Source organism: Necator americanus, chromosome III (genome assembly GCF_031761385.1).
Source record: "Necator americanus strain Aroian chromosome III, whole genome shotgun sequence".
NCBI classification, from domain to species: domain Eukaryota; kingdom Metazoa; phylum Nematoda; class Chromadorea; order Rhabditida; family Ancylostomatidae; genus Necator; species Necator americanus.
Genome location: NC_087373.1, coordinates 944,924 through 964,867, shown reverse-complemented (window position 1 = coordinate 964,867; position 19,944 = coordinate 944,924). Strand labels below are relative to the sequence as shown.

At 39.9% G+C, this 19,944-nt stretch overlaps 2 protein-coding genes across 3 annotated transcripts; both read right to left on the bottom strand.

Moving 5' to 3' along the window:
- Positions 1–41: 41 nt before the first annotated feature.
- Positions 42–10,611, bottom strand: RB195_008244 (uncharacterized protein; the record flags this gene model as incomplete). Its single annotated transcript, XM_064194658.1, has 21 exons — positions 42–143; positions 220–369; positions 804–935; positions 1,528–1,644; positions 1,788–1,866; positions 1,976–2,046; positions 2,196–2,300; positions 2,549–2,659; positions 3,579–3,710; positions 3,938–4,030; positions 4,261–4,413; positions 4,612–4,680; positions 4,732–4,842; positions 4,898–4,984; positions 5,334–5,445; positions 6,256–6,384; positions 6,438–6,553; positions 6,762–6,839; positions 6,952–7,011; positions 7,163–7,285; positions 10,525–10,611. The coding sequence occupies 21 exons, from the start codon at positions 10,609–10,611 to the stop codon at positions 42–44; spliced, it is 2,217 nt and encodes a 738-aa protein (XP_064045803.1).
- Positions 10,612–11,819: 1,208 nt separating this feature from the next.
- Positions 11,820–19,672, bottom strand: RB195_008243 (uncharacterized protein; the record flags this gene model as incomplete). 2 transcript variants are annotated; one of them, XM_064194657.1, is made up of 11 exons in its annotated part: positions 11,820–11,895; positions 12,054–12,156; positions 12,235–12,289; positions 12,964–13,055; positions 13,141–13,225; positions 14,740–14,827; positions 15,245–15,405; positions 15,468–15,582; positions 15,636–15,682; positions 17,605–17,613; positions 19,592–19,672. In XM_064194657.1, 11 exons carry the CDS (start codon positions 19,670–19,672, stop codon positions 11,820–11,822), a joined length of 912 nt encoding a protein of 303 aa, XP_064045802.1. The 2 variants fall into 2 exon arrangements, with proteins under 2 accessions (XP_064045802.1, XP_013293430.2); XM_013437976.2 differs by lacking the exons at positions 11,820–11,895; positions 19,592–19,672 and having other exon boundaries at positions 12,041–12,156; positions 15,468–15,682; positions 17,605–17,683.
- Between the last annotated feature and the right edge of the window lie 272 nt (positions 19,673–19,944).

Below are 19,944 nucleotides of genomic sequence, written 5' to 3'. Positions count from 1 at the left end.
AATAACATTCTCCAAAAGAAAGATTTCGCAGACCATCTCATCTACTCATTTTTTACTTCAAATTTAGGATATTTCTGCCGAGCTTCCGTCCATTCCATCCTTTCAGTGACTAACGCATGCACAACAGATCCCACCTCCGTCAGCTGCAAAACAATTCTATTAGAAGAACATAACAAACAAATAAGCTGTTCAGAAATAGATGTGATAGATTGAACTCACATCTAGCCTGATCTGTTCCATACTCTCGGCGTGTCGCAAGGTTACCGTCCATGGTAACTTCTCAGATTCGAAGTCTACAGTGACACCAAATGGAATTCCAATCTCGTCAGTCCGCGCGTAACGACGACCAATCGATCCAGCACTGTCATCCTCAAAAAACAGTGTAGAATCTACGCTCTAAGCAAATATGGATTTCTCTTTCTTGAAAGTATGTTCTGAATAAGTACAATTTCTAGTGATTATAGCAGCTAGATCGTTAAGAGCAATTGAAATTAAAGCGAGCTGAATCAGATAAAGTGCAATACGGTGAAGAAGGTTTCCAAAAGCAGTAGATCCTGTTATGATGCGATTGCAAAATGTTGCGCGAATTAACATCACGATGCTCGCTAGAGAAAAAATGTTGAGCTGAGACACCTTCACCTCCTCCCAACAACCGTTAGACCGTTGACTGTTTGTTATAAAATTTTGCATATTTCTGAGCTCACTTGTAGGACTTCAAATGAATTATCAGCTAAAATTGTACGTCGTAGTCGCTTTAAAAAATCTATCTCGATGAGCAACACCAAATAAACGAGCAAACATACCACGCGATAGCTAAGATCATAGCGAGCCAATTCTTCTCGCACAGCTTCGATAATTGGATTCAACCTCTCGTTGGCAGATATTGGCAGAACTGAACATTTGATTGGCGCTACTAGCGGTCGTAGAGCTAGGAACTGAAATGGAGCATGAACTGAGCTTCTTTTGAGAGGTAATCTTCAAAGGCGCGGGTGTAGTGGTGTGGTTAAAGGTTCCGCTGTCTGCACGATCGATCGGAGGTTCGAATCCCTAGTGCTCATCGAGCCTTTCATCCTTCCGGGTCGATAAATTGGTACCAGACTTGTCTGGGAGGATAAAAACACTGACTTGATACATCGGCTAGCCCCCGCAAGTCACTGTATGGGCTAGTCACACGCTCGTAAACCTCAAACGATTCTGAATGGGACATCCCAAGAGGATTAATTAATCCCACACACTTTATCACTGTATGGATGGGCGCACGCGTTCTACTTCAATCCAGAATATTTTAGGGTTTTTTCTAATGAAATTTTGCGCAGCCTTACAATGACATGCGGTAGCGAACCGATGTGTCAAGTCAGTGCTTCTATCCTACACGATAAGTGTGGTACCAATTTATCGACCACAGAGTGATGAAAGACCTGGTTGGTACTAGGGCAGTTTCAAACCACTTACCGTCTGGCCACAACGAACCTCTAACCAGTTGCCCCACACCCGCTCACGATTTAGGACAAAATAAAAGTAAATTACCGTTCTCTGTTCATCTCCTTCTCGTTGTCTGAATGAATGCTCCAGCACTGCATACATAACTCGCCCAATTCCAAATGAAGGTTCAATCACAGAGGGAGTGATTTCCTCCACGTGAACCTTAACGACATACGCCTATATTTATTTTAGTCTAGTCATGTGCTCACAACAATTAATGAGAGATTACGAATGGTATAAAAAAAGTGAAAGTGAACATTAGATGTAACAACTCATACAAAAAAAAAATCTGCAACAAATCATACCGTCTTCGTAGTCCGCTTCACGCTCACCATTGCTGGCACTAATAAGAATTCATCAGCATCTATTTTGAGTTTGTATGACCTTTAAATTGGAAAAGCTAGGAACAGTATAGGCAAAAATGAAGGAAGAAACAATTAGCATTAAAATGAAAGAAAGCTGAGAAGCAGAGCAGTAAGGAGAGTATGCTCACCCATCCGTCTCTAGCTGTTTCTCTAATGCCGTTAGCTGATCATCAGAGAGTTGGGATAGTGTTACTTGCACCTAAAGGAATCTGCTGTCCATAACATAGCCACACGATAATATTGAGAAGACAATAAGTCGTTGAATGACGATTACAGTACGTATCATAAGCTGTCGCATATAAAGTGTTAACTTATTTATACCTGATGCTTCTCAAAACTTTCACTTGCCTTTTTTGCATCCTTCTTGAATTCTTTTCCCAATAATGCCATGTTAGGTATCGCCTCCACAACATTAACAGTTTTCGGCTCTGACAATTTCTTCTCAGCAACGAGCTGGAAAAATTTGATAGGCAACCTGAACTTAGAAAACAGATCAAAACCCGCCTTAAAGGCAGAGTTCAGAAGATAATCTACAATAGCTACTTGAGAAAAAATTTGCTAAATGATTCGCGATAGGCACCATTTACGATCAATAACCCACTGAAGTAGTTATAATGGTAGAAATTATAATACAACGACATAAAAATGAAAACGATGAACAAATGTCTCAGCGAGGCACCAATAAAACCTTCCGCATTCACCTTAACGTTAGTGGCTCTGGAGTGCTGCATAAGATCGTAGCAAGACCGATCGGCATTTCCAACGCACTCAATCCATCCATAGCTGGTCAAGATTTCAGCATCCCAGCAATCCTTCAAAGGTATTTGAATGTGTTTATTGAAATAGGTTCGAATACATACTAAGAAAGTTTGAATAAATGAATAAATGTACAGATCACAAAATCAATAATGCTCGCATACATCGAGAACGAAACACAACGCAGATAACCACAATACGTTCGTAGGCGACTGCACTTAAGGGCAGCGTATCACAAATTTGGCGTGATACGGAAACCGCAAGGAGAACGTAGAGTTCGCGTTGTAGATTACGGAAGACAGCTTTGTAGCTGCTCAGTTCCCTCTGGTCGTAACAAAACTTCTTTAGTTCCTAGAAGGTACGTTAGAACGCACCCGCTTCGACCCCCTCAGCCAGCCTATTCATTGGTTTTCCTTGTATAGGCTGGTGAGGATACCTTATTAATCTTATTAATCTTCGACGCGGTTTTTACCAACGATTGGGGAAGGATGACCGGAGCCATGCTCGTTCCCGTATAACCCAAACTTTACGTTTCCCCTCAAGTTTCCGTGCCACGTCAATTTCATGATCATAAATTCAAATATGTATATCTAGCTATGATATGCCTAAGCTTTTCATGAAATATTCAATGGCATCAAAAATTGTGATGTCGGGTATCACGAGAACGTTTCAAAAAAAGTTCTACTACTCACTTTTCACCTACTCCAACAACGGCTATGAGAAGGATAAAAGGTAAAGTGGTCGACGTTGGTCAACTGTTTTGGATGAAGCAATGCGTTCGAGTTCAATTAAAGATCGTATAGCATATATGAAGGTATGTACGCAATTTTTACATGAACTTGCGGAGACCACCTGATGTATAATGAAGAACAATCTTAGCAGAATGTAGGGTTATTCTTATAAGAACGAGGTTGTACACCTCAAAAGAAGCATCACGTTCTCCATTACTTAATAATTAGTTTCAAAATAAGTTACCTGCGCATAATGAGCCATCTCATTCCCAAGATGTTGTCGGAACCGTAATCTTCTCGGATCCACTCCCATTTTGACAAGATATTTGTGAGTTCTTGCCATATAGTACCCCAGTGTTTCATTCGCTACTACACCCTAAACGACAACTCGATTTCAAGTATTTACCTAAACACCACTTCAGTTTTCAGTAGGGAACAAGGAACAGGAAAGCGGGCGTTATTCTTGAACCATGCGTTCTTCCAGAGTATAATTTCGTTGAGGAGGGTGAAGTTAAGGAAAATGAAAGTGTCACTAGGAAAATTTTCACAAATACTCTTGCTCGAAAGCCAAATGAACCAAACTAGCTCCAGTTAGCTGCCTACCTTCTTCACAGCATCACCTATCATCATTGTCTGTGCGGGTTGTCCATCCATCTGATTACAGGCTGAAAATAGCACCATCGGATAGGACTCGACCTGGAAAAAGTGGGATTGACTGGAGCTTACATAATGAAGCTAATTTTAAAAAAATACAAGAAACTTCAACTCTACTCCAAGAAATTGAGCGCTATTTTTTCGCACAGACTGTACCTCACTAAAGTGAACACCGTAAACTGTAGAGTTCACTGATAAGAAGTGGCTGCTATGACAGAAATTGTACCATTTCAAAGGAGGAAAGGAAATAGCTAGAAAACCTAGGGCAATACCTTCTTAAACTTTGCGAAGCTCTTGTCGCTAGGATCCACAAAGTGCTCGATCTCGCACATGGTGAATTCTCGAACACGTATCAAACCTTGCCTTGGAGAGATTTCGTTACGGAATCCGAGACCGATTTGGGCGGCTGCGAAAGGCAACTTGCCCTGGAGTAAAAACAAGGAAATTAAGAAAGAAAAGGGAAAAGATCTCAAAGTCCTTAGCTCATTCCCAATCAATAAACTGAAACATTGTTAGGCATCCAACAATTAGAAACATTTTCCACATGCGTAGATTCTAACATCGTTCCAGCTCCGGGAAAGTTATTTAAAACAGAAACTGGAGAAGCAGGGCATAAAAATCACCTGATTGAATTCCAGTAAACGTTTAAAGTTGACAAAGATTCCCTGAGCAGTCTCTGGGCGCAAGTAAGCCTGAATTACTGCTTGAATTTCTAAAGATTTTCATCAGTTGTTTTCTTGTACTTTGAAATCTCCTGTGGGTCCAATTTGTGTGGGGAACATCAAATTGAATGCAATTGCGGAAGAGAGGTCATTTCCTGTACTTGGAGACTTGAAGTTGAACTTTCTGATCACCTAAATGGTTTAACTGCAGAAAATCGGAAACAAAATTCCGTATAACTGTGCTTGCCTCATCCATATCCTTATTATCGAACCCCTCCAGTCTAGCTAGGACATCTTGGAGAGCGGTTTTCGTCGCATTATCGGACTTCTTATCCTAGAACACGGAGAAGGGTTGAAGAAGAGAAAGTCACGATTCGGTCCGAAAATTTGATCCAAAAAGAATAGAAAGCACATGCCTACTATTGAAGTAAAAGCTGTCAAACGAGACTTGGAGGAGAACGTTAAAACATTAAGTTACCGACAGCATTAAAAGTCAGTCGAAAGAAATACGGAGAGAAAATGAATTAGCGAACCTTCACAAGCAGTTCTAAATTCAGAATTGGTTCCGAAGATGATGTCACAGGAAAGCGCTTTAGAAGTTAAAGAACAAAACGCTTTTAAAACGCCCGAACATTTCACGGAAAAAAGCCAAATTTACGCTCCGAATTGCTAAATATACTCACTGCTATGATTTTTTCTGCTGCATTCTTGATTAAATGGTCAGCACGAAAGCACTCGCCATTTTTCAAGTCCTTAACCATCCAATCTGCGAATCGATCAACATGACCGGAAGCTCTGAAACAACTCGCATTCTTCGATGACTCAACAGACTAGTTGGACTGAAATCTACTTCACTTACTTTTCCAACTACTAAACATAAATCATTCTCATAAAACATAAAACAACACAAATCAACTCTTATAAACAGATAATTTTATGATAGGGAGAAAACGTTACGTAACATAAGTTATAGCCGAGAGAAGATACGTCGATGAGAAAATGATGGGCACACATGCATATGAGGTGCGCATAAGGTTGATACCTCCACAACGGTTTACCGCCTCATAGTGGCGTGTAGGTGACTCTCTGCGGAAGCTGTTCGAAAGAATCGGCCGAGGTGAGCTTCGGTGTATCTTCTTCTTGATAACGTGAGACCTAATATGGCTAAAGAGACCCGTCAAAAAAGAGACGAGCTAGGCTGTGACACAGTACCCCATCCTCTCTGATTATCACTTATTCCACTCCCAGACTATCTTGGCCAAGAAAACGTTCACCGAGTTTGATGACATTAGTCGGGAGCTCGCCGACTTCTTCGACTTTCAGCCTCCCGAATTCTGGGAGTAGGGGATCGCTGACTGTTTTTTTAACGGCTTCAAGGATAGAGAAACAGCAGTCAGCCGATTTTGATTTGCCTTCCATGTTTTATTTGTTTAACTAAGTCAAAAAGAAAGTACCATGAAAAAAAACCGATGTTTTATGAGAAATTTATGGGAACATCCTATCACGACATTTTGAAGGAATTAAAAGATGAACAGTCAAACAGAAAAAAGTGATGAGGAAGTAGGGTAAAGTAAGTGAAGTAAAGTAAACGGAAAAAGGACATACTTCAAGACCGGTTCCGGAGTGAGGGATGTGCAGTCAACCTCAAGCATTCCTTCCTCCAGAATGAAATGTTTGCGCCATTCTTGGATCATATTAGCCTTCAAAGCACACCCCATCGGACCGAAGTCATATCTAGGAAAAAAAAGTAGAAAAAATCAATCGGTCGCATCAAGTGTAGTACTAACAATCCTGTCACTCCTCCATAGATCGAAAACGACTGGTCGTAGAAGAAACGACGCTTCAGCAAATCTTCCAACTTTAAACGATCAAAAGAAGCGTCTTTCGGCGCTAAAGCAACTTCCTAAAACTGAATAGCGTTAGGAAGAATTAATTTCAAAAAAAAAACTGGAGAATGGAAACCAAACTCAGAAATACCAAGAATACATGCATTCAAAGTGTGCCAGAAGTGTTAGCACTTTTGGCACATCCGAAATTAGAAAACAATACAAAACGCCGACACATGTTTCCCAAAAAAAGACAGCTGAAACACTTTACTTAACCGCACTCACCATCTCTTCTAGCTTCTTCTTTCTAGCTTTTAGCTCGATAACCGCTTTGTCAACATCGATTTTTGGGGCACCATTTGTCTAAATAGGATATCACGTGCACACGAGCGGATATTTTAAACAAGGAATAAGGAAATATCCGCTTTTCTTGGATTTCATGATTATGGTTGTAGATCACTAAAAACAGTCTCACCTTCAGTTCACGTACGAGGTCTCCATATTCTTTCACAGCAATTCGCAGTGGAGCAAGCTGCTGAAAACATTTGTTCCTAATCTAGAAGAGGAACAACCAGAAATTAAAAAAAAATCCTTTGCCCAAAGGATAGGACAAAATGAACGAATCGTTTAGCTTTACCAACATATGGTTACTTAATTTGAGACAAGAAGTGAAGAAACATCTTTACCTCTTCAATTTCAGGAGAAGCCATGTTTTTTAGGTACTCTGACAGCTTCAACTTCGATTTCTTAGTAAATCTTGAAGGTATGGGCTTTCTTCTTCCAGATGTTCTATTGACTGCTGTGCTTGCCTTAACAAAGACATGAATATTTAGGAGGTAGTTTAGGCAGAAATGCAAGAAAAGCAGGGGTGGTAGCATTAAACTGGATGAGGCCTAGAGCTCTTTATGAACACTATAATATTTTACTCACAACGCTATACGCTTCTTTTTTTTCTTCCCATTAAAAAAGTATACAATTGCAAAGGTAAAGAAACAAAAGCAATGTATGACAACTTTACATCTTAACATGGAGTACTAGAACATGGAGTGTCATGTTTCCGCAATTGCACACTATTATTTCAACACGACAAAAGTAACTGCTACGAGCATTTTTATCAAAACTCTCAGAAATCTGAGTTGTAGTACATTGGCCAGATGCTTCGATCCGATTAAAATGACATAGAGAGTCGTATAAGTACAAAAAGAAACTAAAGGGGAAGGAGACGGAGAAGGTGGCATTAGTAGCTTAGTTTGAAGAATACCTCACAAACGTGAAGAAAGGTACCATTCTTCAAAGGGAAAATTTCTCATGAGACATAGAAAAGAAAGATACTTCTACGTTCTAAGAAATTGCTGGTAATCATATGACTTTTCCTAGAAGAAACTAGAAAACAGCGAAAGCATCGTATTAACAACAAAAGGGAACATGTTCTACTGGAAAAAAGAAGTGCACTGATGTTCCAAGCTATAACCCGTGTGAAATTCCGCACTCACCTCAACTGCATCATCATGACAGCTTTACGTAAGTATTATCTGCAGTATAAGTGGTGCCGTAGAGCTAGCGGCTGTGATCGCGGCGAGACCTTTACTCATCTCAGCACTTCAGCAACCGAGAGTCCCGCCTCGGTTGCAACGGTTAATCACTGCACCTCTCTACTGCGTATCCGCGTACGCAATTGCACCTGTCTTCAGATATTTTTGACCCGATAGTACAACGGTAAATTGCGCAGTAAAGTAAAGCCCCGGAACGATCGAAGCCGCATCAGCCGCCGTTTTTTAAGGCAATTAGAAAGAAATGGGCGGAATCACCCTCCTTCCCATAATCTACCCCGTATAGGCATAACCCACCAGAAACCTGCACCATCCCAGATTGGCGAGATGACAAGACGTGGTATGATGCCTTTAAGGATACTGTACAGTGCGTAGATCTCATGAGCCTTGGGTCAAAATCTGTAAGAACGCGGTGGTTCACCAGCCGTGCTAGTCGGTGAGACTGGTCAGTATGTTTTCCTTTTCGAGTTCTTGCGAAATGTACTTAGAACGATATCGAGGCTGCGCAAGGAGAGAGGAGGAGTTTGATGGGATATGCATATCAAATACCTCGAACCATTTTCAGGCCTTTGATAAAGACAAAAATGTCGGAACGTCAGGTCAGTAGTAAAGTTTCACCAAAACCTCGTTGGCATAACAAAAAAAAAACATAAATACAGTTCTTAATGCCGCGGTTTCAAGAAGAGAGAACTTGGAGGTTTTTGTGCTCTTATATTTAAAACTTTATCTTGCAAACTGCAACTTTTCCTAATCTTAAACCAACTGATTATATGTGCCTTGAAATGTATATCATCCAACTGAGATACTTCAGCAATAGAATTCAACATAGAATTATCCCAACAATTCCTATCAAATCCATACAAGGGAAAAGGAGATGATGATGCGGTAAGAAGGTTCGCAAACTTTTTTCGCTAGTTGTCTCTGTATGAAATTCATACGTCTGAAACAACCGTTTATACTAGCTATGTCATTTGTTTTCTTGGATTAGATCGCAAATGTCCAAAATTTGAATTTTATCAAAATTTACGAACAGGACTTATAAACGTGGGCAGTTAATTAAGTCCAACAAATAGGAAAACAGCATATCAGACGGCATAAATGGATCAATAGGTAGCATAATGCCTTTCAAGTAGTAGGTTGTTTAAAGATCTATTAACAATTGTCGACGGTGCTGAGGATAGACGAAAATAAAGCTCCTCTTTAGACGTCCAGTGAACTTCTCTGTGCCACGAAGAGCTCTCTAATTTCGAAGAAAGTTCCTTACTAAAAAGAGGGCGTACTTCCCAATACTGGATCAAAGCAAAAAACTCCTGAATGAGGAAGATGAATGAAAAACGGAAACATGGCCGCAGTTCGATGAGCTTTTTGATTTCGTGTTTACAAAGTCAAAAGGAATGTTCCGGAATGGTGTAAAAGAGCGTACAAAGCACTACACTTCACATCTTTGTGATTTCAATAACACACTAAGCAAGTGAGCACAGAATCGGCGCTCGCAAGTCATTTTATAGACCACATACACGCTTACAAGCCTCAAAAACTCTAAACTGAACACGAACTGCCCTACGCATCACAAAATAATTGATCAACGCAGAACATCTCATTACTTATTATGCAGTATTTTCAACACGTAAACATGAATCCCTGTCGCACAATAGGTGGTGAACTCCCACACGGTAAAATAAAATGGTATTCTCGGAAATATGCGTGGACAACAGAAAGCCAATGGAGGTGTGTTGGCCGTAATTTGTGGAATGTGGAGAAAATCGAAACTGCGCGGTCGCCACAACGCGGTATTTCAAGGCCAGATCAGAACGCTCAATATGACTCGCGGTTCATTCATTAGGAACAAGAACACTCGATAGTCACCATTTTGTTTGTCTATTCAGTTATAGTCGGGTCAAAACGACATGAAGCACGGACAATTGCGTAAGCGGCTGCGCTCGAAGCGGTGCGGTGGATACAGCAGTTAGAATCGAGGTGGGACCCCGTCGAACTGCAGAGATGTTCGCTGTTAGCGAGGATCACTAAGCAATCGCAACCACTACGCTCCACACCGCGCCGCTTACGCAACTGCCCGTAGTTCATGTCGTTTTGACCCAATAGTACGACGGTAAACTGCGCAGTAAAGTCCTGAGGAGCTTTTTATGCTCTATTTATGTTTTCTTGTTATGCCAATGAGGTTTTGATGAATTATTTTTGTTATTGGAACTTTATTATTTTATTATTTATTCTGACGTTTCGTTAATAACAATATAGCTATAAGTTTACCTTATCTCTTAACTTCAGACTTAGGACATTCTACCTTTTTTTTACAAGTTTTGAAGGATAAGTAAACAGAAAAGTTCACCCAGAGTAAGCTGGATAACAGTACTAACTTAAAGCCAGTTACCCAGGACGAATAACCGTGGACAAGTAGCAGCTTCTCAATTACTCGAATCTACGTCACAGCGGCTTTGCTTGTTGAATTTTTGTGCACTTAAAATAGTTCCAGCACCTACCTTGAAAAACTCTTGTGCAAATGTGACTTTCTGTACCGTTCGAAGTGATGCTATTCTTCTGAGCAGTACAACGCCAGCACTTAGCATAAACACCAGGCAATCAAGCGATAAAGCTTAAGGACGAGAATTAAACAATGATGCATCTAGAATTAATCGCTTCTCATGTAGACGTCTGCTCCAGAACACCTTCCTTTTTTTTGTAGTTTTACTTCAATTGACACTTTTCAATTGAACACTTCGTGTATCCAACTACAAACCGACACTATACGTCAACCTAACGATACCTTTTGCGGATTTAACTCAACAAAAAACATCATAAACATAAAATAATGGAACGATTTATTCAACAAACAAACAATGGGCCAGGTGGTGACTAAAGGAAAGACTTTTTTTCATTTGTTCTCATTGAACTTCGAGCCTATAGTAAGGCACAGCCATCTGTAGTGTGCTTTTAAGAGTAAGGAAATTCAATCATAAAGCTTTCCAAGTAAGATCCATTCATAAATCAAACTCAATGCGCAACAATACAACAAAGATTGGCGTTTTGATGCATCCTTTTCCTTCGATGTATGGTAAAAATATTGTCCATGCACATGAAAATAACAATCGATCATCGGTAATCTCATGTTCTAGTATACACACAAATCCTAGAAAATTATCAGAAAATAATTCAACCAAGCGTTGAACTCCCACCAAAAACGTATAGGAGTTTCGAAGGATCTATGGGGCTGCGAATGCGGGGACAACCACTGAATGCCAAGGCCTAGCATTCTGGTACGGAAGAGATGTGACATTACGCGACTTGAGTTGTCACTCTGGCTAAAATTATCTACCACGCTCAAGTCTTACAAATATTTGGCAGAAAAGAAAAATTACACCAGGAAAATAGATTTCTGAGTAGGATGAGATTAGTGACAAAAAACGATACCGAAATTGCCGCCATAAAGCAACCTGATGCGATGTATAATTGTACTGGATTTTATACAGTTGCTATTAGACAAGTGCCTAGTAGGTATTTTAACATCTTCAAGTTACATAACACATAGTCGGTTCAAAACGACATGAACGCAGTGCAGTTGCGTAAGCGACTGCGCACGAAGCGGCGTTGTGGAGATAGCGGCTGGAATCGAGGTAGGACCATTGCGTGCGTACTGCGAACTGCGGCAGGAACGGTGGCAATAAGGGGCCTCACTCGATCCTAACCGCTGCGCTCCTCCGCAACGCTTCGAGCGCAATCGCTTACGCAGTTGCACCGTGCTTCATGGTGTTTTGACCCTACTGTAATCTATGGGCATCTATTGAGAAGTGTGTAAGCGAAGAATGTGGGAGTGATATAGTGTTGGGCTGCGGGTGTCGTCGGACTCAATCGGTCTTAATTCGTAAGGCAACATTTTGACCACCATTTAAAACAATACTCTTGGATTTCTGCAGTTCTTCAACCTACTACTACCTACCTTTTCTAAAGCTGAGTCAGTTTCCTATTTTAGTTACTCTAGGTGCTAAGACTAGACTGTTATTAAAACAATGACTTCATGAATTTCTTTGACTCTTCGTATGTCACGAAAAGACTTCCCGATGCAAGACAAGTACGGATTAGAGTCGGAAGGAGACCCTTGTAGAGTGCTCGTATACCTAAAATAATATAACAAAAAAGTCGAGTGCTAATTATCTGAACTTTGTCGCATACCCGTAAATGAGATTGCCACCTACCTTCCGTGCGCACAACACTTAACGTTAGTCCTAGGAAGTTGCCTCCGCCAGAGACCTGAAAAAAAATGTGCACAACCACTATTAGGAAGTATATTGTCAATTACATGAAACCCTTGTATCTATAGACTTCACAAGATGACTAGAATATGATTTGTTTGATGATTCAGAATGACTAACTATGACTCAGAAACACTAATTAAAGAGGGAAAAGACAAACTACCATTAACTTCAACACCATTATTAGTTGACGTGCTCTTCAGAAACTTCCTCCGAGGGAGTAAGACAGTAATCGACACTGAAGCTGTCGTGAAGTTAACGACTATCCCTCTACTATTTCATCAGTTGATCTTGGTATGTCATGATTTTGGTGATACTTATGCGTTAGCAAGATAGCTGACTCAGATATGCACACGGTGAAAAGCGGAAAATTGAGGGCATGCCGTACCACAGGGCTCAACTGCCCTATTTCCAAGCACTGAAACTTCAATGAAGGAATCCACGCGACATGGAAGTAAATTTGAAGCATAGACCAGCGTAATTTTCTCTAGAGATGAAGTGAAGCTGGGGACTCAAAACAGAAAACCCCAATCTCACAGAGACTGCAAAATATTGGAATAAGCTATTAGCCCGTATGAGCGGGTCGAGGTTCCAAGTAGAGTTCACGATAATACGAACAATGAGACAATTTGAAATAGAAGTTAGAAGTTGCAAAAAGGCATATCTTCGAACCTGCATCCGAGACTTAATTGAATCAAACGGAAAAATTGCAGCCCAAAGCGCCATGCCGCCTACAGCACCAGATGCCGCTGTTTTCAGTAAACCTTAAGATTTTGAAGTAACGGATAGCAGAAGAAATCGTATTCACATTAATTTGACACTTCATTAACAATTCATCAATACACATACCTATATCGTCCTTTTCTTGTCCTTCTTTAGCTAACATATATCGTGAAGCTTCGTAGGCACCGAAGAAACAGAAATATCCTGGAACCTAAAACACAAATTCTGAACAAAGTGCCAACGGGGTCAAACGACCCGGAGCTCGGCGCAGATAGATACGTAAGGCGCTGCGCTTGAAGCAGCGCACTGGAACGTAGCGGGTGGGGTCCGGGGAAAACTCTCGCTACCACCACTCATCGCTGTTCTTCGAGTGAAACTAGCTATGCTTCCACTTTGATCCCAACCGCTAACTCAACGGCGTCGCTTTGAGCACAGCTGCTTATGCAACTGAATTGAGCTTCATCGACAACACTACGCATTTCGTATCACTAAAACACGCGCTTACTCAACTCAAAGAGGGATGAGTGTTTGTCTCACTTTGTCTCTCGAGAAAAAAGCGACAATTACTTATGTAAATGGGACATTTGTAGTTTTTGCTTTAGCTTTTCCAACATTAGTAGTTTCTGCTTGCAATCTGTGAAAAGCTCGCTACTAAGTCAGTCGTTGAACACAATTCTACGTAACTTGATTTACGTCCATCTTTTCGAAAACCACCAATCGATGCAGTTTTTGAGCAAGTTCCCTACCTGACATCCAAATATGAGAAAAAGCCGAGAGTTTAAAACAGGAACTTTTCTGCAACTATTTTTCAAAATCGTATGGTACCAATAACTTCAAATTAAAAATCTTGAAACTTTTCAATATAGTAGTCATCTGTCCCAGTATTAGGTATTCAATTTTGTTTCTGTGTTTTCGAACCCATTCATTAGCACAACATGCGAAAAAAAGTAGCAGAAATTAGTGCTCCATTAGTTTTTTCTAGAAGAGTAGACTGTCTTTGGCACTACACAATCTTGTGAAGTTCTAGCAAAGATAGGTCGACCTTCTACTGAAACAAAGTCTCTGAGAAACTTAAGAAAAATCAGACCTTGCACTCTCAAAAAAATTGGTAACCTCCCAGATATAATAACACTACTTCCAAATAAACAAATACTAATACAGTCAGTGACAAAAAAGGAGGAATGGATGAAAAACTATCTCAATTGCCCACGGCAGTTGGAAATCGGACATACAATTGGTTCATTTAAAGGCATCACCCACGAATTCCAACGAAAATCCATACCACCCCATCAGGCGTATGGATTTTCGTTGGAGTATACCTATACTATGAATACAGGGGTGGTTCCACTCATCTCTCCGTGCATCACTGTAAACAGACGGCTTCGGAATGCGGTTCCTTACGACGTCCTCTATAGCAACGCACCACCCTTGCGCCCTCGCCTGCGATTCATCGAATGAAATGATTTGCCTATCGGGGTGTCCGAATGTATTTTCAATTATATAGGTATACTCCAACGAAAATCTACACCACGCCAGATTCGTGGGTTGATGCCTTTAATACACAACATAAAACCGTTTTCATGGGAATGTTCGAGATAGCACCTAGTATCTACGTCGGCTAACTCTTTCCTAGCTGACATTCCACCTTCTTATCTCAAAAAAGGCCCGCATACACCCTGACATCAATTTGTTTACAGTTGTGGAAAACATAATTTTACAGTATACCTCTCTTGCTAATGTTGGCGACATTCCAATGAAGAAACCACGGATTCCCCTCTCATTGAACATATCCCGACATACGGAGAATGGAGTGCTAAAGGAACGTTTTGTTGAAGTTACGAGTTAGCCTTGGCATGAACAGCTTGGTGTGCCTTTTCTGAGGACACATCACTTTTTTCATAATATTGCGAACCTGATTCAAAAACCAGGGTTGTCGAGAAGATAACTTTTACACACGTGTCATTACTTTCCAATCAAGAACTAAAATCATTCCGCAGATCCGGAATGGAATATTTGCCAGGCAAGCCCACTGACAGTGAGGATGACAACCATCGACTTTAAATGTACAAAAAATTACTTTGCTTTAATTAAAAGGAAAAGGGACTAGTTCACGACATCCATAGTGTAGAAATAGAAGTGTTACTTCTGCAACAAAGAAGAAAAAAAAAATGAAATTCTCAACTCCAATATCGATATCGGAAAGAAAATAAAATTGTTCAAAAAAAAACACCATTTATGGCCAACTTCACGTGCTGCCTGTAGTCGACATTTCACCAGCTCTGTAGGACACAATACTAGGGCTGCAAATACAGATGCAAGCGATCCGGCAGATGCATTTTCAAGCGGTGTCATTGACTTCACGTCATAGTGGCCGGATATCACACTAACCGCCTCAAAGAGTAGCAGTACGATCGCAAGTAGATCATATGAGAAAAAGTAAATTCACTACTTACTTTTTGGCAGTAGCCGTAAGCAGTAAAAAGGACAGCATTTTCAGCTATATTCGCCACAAGCGCAGGCACCGTTCCAGCGTAAAGACCTCTAATTCCATCCAATCGATATGTATCTCTAAGACACGTCACCCAATTTTTGTAGAGCTTCGGGAAGGTTTGTACTTTTACTTTGACTGTATCAAGTGGTTGACCGGCGTAGACATTTGCAGTTCCACCTAAATGAAGTAACATACACCCGTTTCTCTGTTATTTGCTTGACGATATGACCGCCGCCGCAGATTAACGTGACAATGTTTTTTTTTTTCAAATTAATGATACCACAGCACTGTGACGCTGCCAATGTCTCACGAATACGGTTATTAACGAATCCTCTACTCTCAAGTAACATAAGGAAACTATTTGCTTCTTGTAAAATCATCATTAAAATAAAAAATCAGAAACGAAAAGTATGAGGATAGTTCTCAGAAATCGTAGTTCTGTGCTTTCACTGAGAGCGAATGCTGCTAAACGTGAACTGCATCAAGATTGTCAACGTAACCGCCAGGATCAGGTGGAAAGAAGCGTCTTCTTAACAAAATTTCGGGGAAATACTACGAAAATGCATGTTTTCCACAGTCACTGATGTTTGTCGTGAGAGAGATCGTTAAGGAGATCTAAAGATCCCAGACAACCGGGTAACTGACTTGCTTGTGATGCAGTTAACGAGGGTCCTATCCTATAGGAAATCCAAAAAAAATCTCTTCAAAGATAACGTACTATTTTACATCGGCCATTGGTAACTGAAGTGAGTTAGAGTTGGAATACTACCACCAAAAATGGACAACTTATCTCCTTTTAAGAGAAAGAGAAAGAGGAGAGAAACATTCATCGCAAAGGACCTCAAAAATTAATATCTATCATATGTGTTGAGTCAGTAGAAGTACAATTCATTCGCTAACCACTCACAAGCTTTTGAAAAAAAGTTCTATTAAATAATGCGAAAAACTAAAGTTGTAAACTTAGTCGCGAAACGCACGAGAAATTGTTTTCTTGCAGATTTTATTAGAAAACTACTAATCTAATCTAACTACTTTAACTACTAATGTTAATCATTTCTGGGGTTCAAACATGGCACATTAGTCAAAAAAAAAAAATTTCTAATAAAAATCAATTCTCAACATCTCCAAGGCCTCGAAATGTAGCTGCGTGTGAACCAAAATGTTCCCAATAACCTATACTTTACGAATATGTACATCTATTCACGTGAAGGATCATATATCTTCGGAGTGCAAAAATGTAAGTTGTCGCTATACGTATCCAGAGGCATTTTTTTCAGAAAGTACTTCAGCGAGAAGATTTGAGAGTCCTACCTAAACAAATTCGACATATCACACGGTCGGGAAGATCAAACTGAGGCGAGTTATGAAGGGAAAGTAATTTGTCAGAAGATGAAAAAGACAGAGATGCGCACCTTTTTTGTTTTCTGTTAAAGAAATAGCATTTTTAGTGTACAATTTCATTGGTTTACAACTATTCTGCCTTTCCTAGATCTGGTTTTGAAGGAGAAAAAATCGTTCGATTTTATGAGAAATTTGACGATGCTGAGAGTAAGAGAGAAAACAAACAGAGACAGGGGATACTCGTGATGGCACGTAAAATGTCGCAATCTCTTCATTGCAATACCTACTTTTTCCCATAATCTCTCAAACTTTATTTGAAACAATTCACTCAAAAAATAAAAATAAAAATAAAACTGAACAATTAGTCACATACATGTATTCTCCATGAGTACTCATTTGTTTGGTTTTTAAAAAAAATCCGCTGGCTTTGATGAAGAATTTATTAGATTAATTCTGCAATGTTTATAGTTATTGGAAATTCTTCCTCTCATATTATTCAACAAACATCGAAATAGAAGGTACGACAGAGCGAGATCTGGAGAACACGCGTATGCGAAGAACTCCGAGTTCTTGAATCCCCAATTTTGCCAAATTTACAGTACGATGGCAAAAAAGTTTTTATTTGGCACAGCATAGCTTTCGAACTGAAGAAATAAAACTGAACTTTAAAAAATTACAACAGCCTTTGACACTTTGCTTCTATCTAAATACAACTACAATAATGCAAAAAATTCAAAGCGAATAAAATATGTACTTACCAACGGTCCCTGCTATAAGATCAATGACACCATCCTTGAAGTGGTTAGTGACATCAATTTCTTCGGTGCCGCCATGCATCTTCTATTACTCTTAGAAACTGTTAGTAAAAACATTATGCACAAAAATTCAGAAAGAAACTCAATGAACGAACTCAAGGAATCAGGTGAATATGATACCAACTGAGAACCATCACTGCGTGCACATCTAGCAAGCGTTTAATATACTTTGCAGTATTTAAATGAGTGATACAAAGACCAAGATACAGTGTATTTGATAAGGTTCGAAAATAAATGCTGCACGCAAAAAAAAAACAGCTCGAGAACAATACATAGCTAGCAGTAAAATCGTAAACAAGCAAATGGAAAAGGAAAGAATGAGGAACTGCGGGGAAAGAGGGAAGAGGAGGTGACAGGTCTCAACAATTTGAAATGCACCAAGCTTACAGGTCGTACTTGCCGAGTTAAGTGATGCCATCCATGAACAGTACAGCAATGGAACATGCAGATTAAATACACAGGAATCGTATCTACCTCCTCCTAACTTTGTTAAACCTCTCACAAATTGGCTACAATGTCAGAGAACTGCTTCATAGGCTGTTCCGGTGTGCGGAGAACGAATTTGGGGCCAATTGAGTCGTTTTTTTTTAAATTTCATCCCTCCTAATTGAGATACGATACTTTGAAACTTTTGGTGTTACGTAAGAAATAAGGAGATCACATAACTGATACGAAGACTAGGCAAATGTCTGGCTTAGTTATTCCAGATTATCTAGAACAGGTCGAAGCGACCATCAGACAAAGGGGATATGTTCGAATACCTTAAGATCAGGAGTAAACAGTAGCAACAGAGAACAACAGAAATGTCAATCACAAATTGAGAATAATGATAGGCAGACCCGCAAAAAATGGAGGGCATATCGAGTTTTCGCATATACACTAGAAGAATGGAATAGAATCGCGCGATCGCTGCGCATCAAAATGAAAAAAGATCACAATCTCCGCCCGCTGGAGGCTGCACGTAAGTGGTGTTAAACTCTAAATGACAAACAATGTATTGCTGTATAAACTAAGGTGTTCTTCCGAAGACAAGAAAAAAAAACGGATAAAAACGAGGAGAACCGGTATGGAGATAGAAGAAAGCACAAATGAAATGAATGGAACAAGTTAGCGAACTTTGAAACTGCAAACTACTGCACCACATCAGTAAAAAAAAAAACTCACAACCTCATTACATGCTAGTTTACTAGGTCTTATGCTGATGCTACGATTCTATGATTCTTATGCCATAATTAACGACATACTCAGGGTATCGCGACCGAATTGGAGTGAACTTAATTTGCTGTCTACCGAGTTTTGATACAAATATTTAGCTTAAGCTAAACCGCGAAAACATTCACCAGTAAAGATTAATAAAGCACATTGGAAAATAACCCTCACAAAAGAATGCAGCACAAGGTGATCATTCTGCACCATCTACGCGAAATCCACTACGGACTAGCTGATAAGAATTCCTCTAGGATCAACTTGAACATTTTATGGCCGCTCAAAATCACTAACAACCTTCATTCCTATACGGAATCCATTGCTCTGAATATCCGAGCGAACATTGAAGTACTAACCAATAGAAATCAGAAAATCCGCTTCTAGATCTTCTTCGATCCGCTTAACTCATTTCCCTTTTCTCTATATAATTAATTATAAACACATGTTCCACGGAGTCACTTTTTTGTTATTTCTTCCCATTTTTTTTTCATTTTGGATGTTTTTGTGCTGAAGTGAACCACCTCTCCCTAAAGAAAAGCAGAAAAACATGGAAAGTGACAACCTACATCTGTTTACGACCAATGAAGACGTCGCATGTTTCAACTTCGGGCAGTGCAAATCCCCTCAATCTCTATAATTTTTGGATACGTCCAGAAATATGAAGATATCGTGCACCCAAGTAAATGGCAGCCCAACTAGATGCAACTGGAAATATGAAACCGACGCGTTCACCGGAACAATCAATAGAACTTGAACCGTCACTGAACATCTTCGGTAAATTAATCTCTTCGTCCGCAAAGAACATACGCGCTTATACTCTTGGAAGGAGAGTGAACTCAGAATGAGGTGAACGGCACATAAACGATCTGTGAGAAGAGGTGCAGCACAAGACAGGTGAATGGTTCGGGGAACATCGAGTGTGTTTCGAACAGTTTCTATTATATTATACATAATAACAACGAGGTAGAGCAATAATTTGACAGCGTTCGACAAACTTTAGGCGCTTCGTTCCAGCAAGTTGGAGGAATGAATCTTGCCAAATCAGAACTCTTTGTTCTGTAAAATGAAACGAAGCAA